This window comes from Poecilia latipinna, unplaced genomic scaffold (assembly GCF_001443285.1).
Source record: "Poecilia latipinna isolate Pla-1442-1.1 unplaced genomic scaffold, P_latipinna-1.0 Scaffold4097, whole genome shotgun sequence".
Lineage (NCBI taxonomy): Eukaryota > Metazoa > Chordata > Actinopteri > Cyprinodontiformes > Poeciliidae > Poecilia > Poecilia latipinna.
In genome coordinates, this window is record NW_015116713.1 from 18,439 (window position 1) to 21,691 (window position 3,253).

The 3,253-nt window shown below is 35.4% G+C and overlaps 1 protein-coding gene across 3 annotated transcripts in view; it reads right to left on the reverse strand.

The window, feature by feature from the left end:
- LOC106942190 (heat shock 70 kDa protein 12A-like) overlaps positions 1-2,952 on the reverse strand; it is a 6,457-nt gene extending 3,505 nt beyond the window's left edge. Inside the window, exons 1-3 of one of the 3 annotated variants that reach the window (XM_015025401.1) lie at positions 2,404-2,952; positions 511-729; positions 172-440 (exon numbers count right to left, since the gene is read on the reverse strand). In XM_015025401.1, coding sequence (XP_014880887.1) covers positions 219-440; positions 511-729; positions 2,404-2,508 — 546 coding nt within the window. In that variant the 5' untranslated portion in view covers positions 2,509-2,952 and the 3' untranslated portion in view covers positions 172-218. Of the gene's footprint in view, positions 1-171; positions 441-510; positions 730-2,403 lie in introns of those variants that run through there. The other 2 variants (XM_015025402.1, XM_015025400.1) reach the window with 2 other exon arrangements.
- Positions 2,953-3,253: the final 301 nt, after the last annotated feature.

Consider the following 3,253-nt stretch of genomic DNA (forward strand, 5'->3'; position numbering starts at 1 on the left):
AGTGATTTAAAAGATATTTTTCCCAGATTCTGGGTCAAGATTGAAAAAATCAGTTATTAGATTGAAGAGGAAATGAGACATTTCTCAGATTGGCTTTAAAGATCAGGTGAAATATTTAGGAACAAAAATGTAATAAATACTTTTATATGACTTGTTTCAATGTGAAAACAGATCATCTAGAGAATCCATTCATATATCACACATATCCTACAAACAGACTAAAACCTGTTAATGTTTGTCTGCCAGACGTTACAGATCCACTCAGTACCGTTCCAGCTGGTATCAGGTTCTGCTGCTCCTGCAGGTTGATCCTGTGAGTCTCTACTGTGGTTCTGTGTGATGAAACCATCAGGTTGAAGCTTCAAACACCAGGTCAAAGCTGCTTCTGAGTCCAGAACAACCATCAGTTTGTCTTTAGTGGCGTCTGTTACAAGACCAGCCTGGAGGAGAAACCAGAAGTCTGATTCTGATGAACATTTAGAGATGATGACTCTAAAAACATGATGTTACCTGAACTGCAGATTCTATTATGAACTGTTTACGAAAATCCGTCAAGCTTTTAGGAACAGTCAGCACCCAGGTGAAGTCAGATGCTGTGAACTCTCCTCCTTCTGGATCTTTGATGGTTTTCAGAGCATCGTCCTTCAGGAACCTCAGAACTTCTGTAAAAACCTTCTGGGTCGACATCAACTTCCTGTTGGCTGCTCTGATTCTCTCTGACCAGTCGTCCTGTCAACAGGTTTCAGTCTGTTAGTTTGTGTTCATCCCAGGACAGTTTATCAAATCTACTCATGATGAACTGCTGCAGTCTTAAAGTCAGTTCAAGCAGAAACTTATTCCTTTAATGAGCTGAACAATAGTTTGATTTAAAGATGAAATAACAGATTTTACTGGTTAAACTAATCAGATGTAGATTCTGTGCTTAATTAATTTTAACTGTTGTAAATTAAAATTACAGTTCAATTTTAATTTAAATAATTTGTGACTGACTTTTATTTGTTGGGAAAGTTAAAGTTGGGAAAAGACAGATTCTCTTGGAGATTCAAAAACAACACAAAACTGTGTAAGAAAACCTCATTTATTTATTTTACTATTTTGTTTTTGTTGTTTTTTAACAGCAGCTGCCAATAAAAGTGAAAGTCACAATGTTGACATGATTATATGAGTTATTTTATCAAGAAATCAGTCAGAAGCTGTGAAAATGGTTGGATCTGCTTCTCTGACTGCAGTGACGCTCCTGACAGAGGAACAGATTTTCACACAATCGTCTGAATCAGTTAATAAACTTTATTATTCATGAGATAATTTGCATTGACCTTTATGATGGAATATGGGAGAGTAGAGAGCAGAACCTGAGGAGGAACCTTATGGAAACATGGAGGTGCAGCTGTGATTCATAAAGGGGAAATTGCTCTGAAGTGTGGATACAAATGCTTTTATAAATCAAGATTATTTTTTTTGACATGGGACATTTTTGGATTTTGGGCATATGTTCACGTTTCGTATGATTCCTATGGATTTTTTCTTATGACACCTTAGGTATAAGTTCTGCTTTTTCTGTTCAGAAACTATTAAACTAATGGCGTCACCTGGCGCAGTGGCGCCCCCTAGGCAGGTTAAAGACCTCGATATGAACATGAGTCTGAGTCCTCGCTACCTTTGCTGCTCGTCTTTCCCCACTTCCTGTCAGATTACTGTTGAATAAAGATCAGCAGTGGGAAAAAAGACAAAACCTGTTAGACTGAAATGAAAGAGATATTAATTAATATCTATATTTATAGAGACCCAGTGGTAAAACCTATTATGTTAAACTTTGTTTTATTTCTATCTATCTATCTATCTATCTATCTATCTATCTATCTATCTATCTATCTATCTATCTATCTATCTATCTATCTATCTATATATCTATCTATCTATCTATCTATCTATCTATCTATCTATCTATCTATCTATCTATCTATATTTCTGATCTGGGTTTGAACCATCAGGTCTCAGTCTGCAGGTCCAAATATCAGAGATGTGAAAGAACTAAAACTTCACATCTCTGGGATTCTCTCTTTTTCTCCCATCTCTGTTAGAGGCTGGTGGATATTAAAAGTGATGAACTTTCATCTTTTTTCTCTTCCCTGGACTAGTGAGGGGAGTCATTGCTCCTATTCTTTGGTTCATTTCTTGATAAAATAATAATCAACAAGCATTTTGATTCATTCTTGATTGACTCAGGGTTTCACCTTAGGTGAGACTTATTTATTTCCTTAACACTATCTACATGACAGATTTAAAATGTTAGATAATTCAAATAGTGACAGTTTCAAAATGAGAAGGCTGGTGTGTTCATAGAAAACATGATAGGATCCAAGAAAGAAGAAGATTTTTCTGTAGTTCTTTACTTTTACTTACTATGAAACGGATCCACCTCTTGATGTCTTCAAAGAAATAATGTTTCTCAGCTTCTCCTCCTCTCATATTATTAAATGCTGTTTTAGCTTCATAACCAAACTTCATAAATTCTCCATGTTCATCAAACAGGATGCAGGTTGGAGTCTTTGGGGTGTCTAGTCCAAGTCCATCACTCCATCTCTTTATCTGGGTCTCTCCTCCTTCCTGTCTGGGTTTAACATTGAAGGCGTAGCCACTGAATCCTGAACCAAAGTCTATGGATATGATGAGAGAGTCAGGACCAGCTGGATGGAGGAGAGGAGAAAGTTAGAATATGATTAAAGAGAAGTTACTGTTTTATAACAAGTTACTGAAATAAATCCAGACATAAATAATTGTTTCTATATGTTTATAATTTTATCCCTTTGATAAGAAACTAAACTGAAACATTAAAGTTTAGTCATTTTATACAGATTATTCTGGCTCCACCTGTCCTGTGATGAACTGGTGACCAGTTTATGCTGAACCCTCCTCACCCAGTGGTTCTAGGAACCAAAACCTCAGTGTCATCCTGAATGGATAAGTTGGTAGGAACAACAGATGGATGAAAGGATGGAAGCTGGTAGTTTAAATAGTTAATAATTTTAAATAAAACCCAGAAATTTACTTTTATTTCATAACTTCTGTTGTGAATAGTCTTGCCATTATTTATTACATCATTTTCTTTATTATTATAAATTATATTTCAGTAACATTTATCCTCATTATAACCTTCATATTAATAACCCAGAATAATAACCATCTCATCTTTAATGGAGATATTAACAGATATAAAATGTAGCCTATATTTACAGCACTGACCTTTGACCTT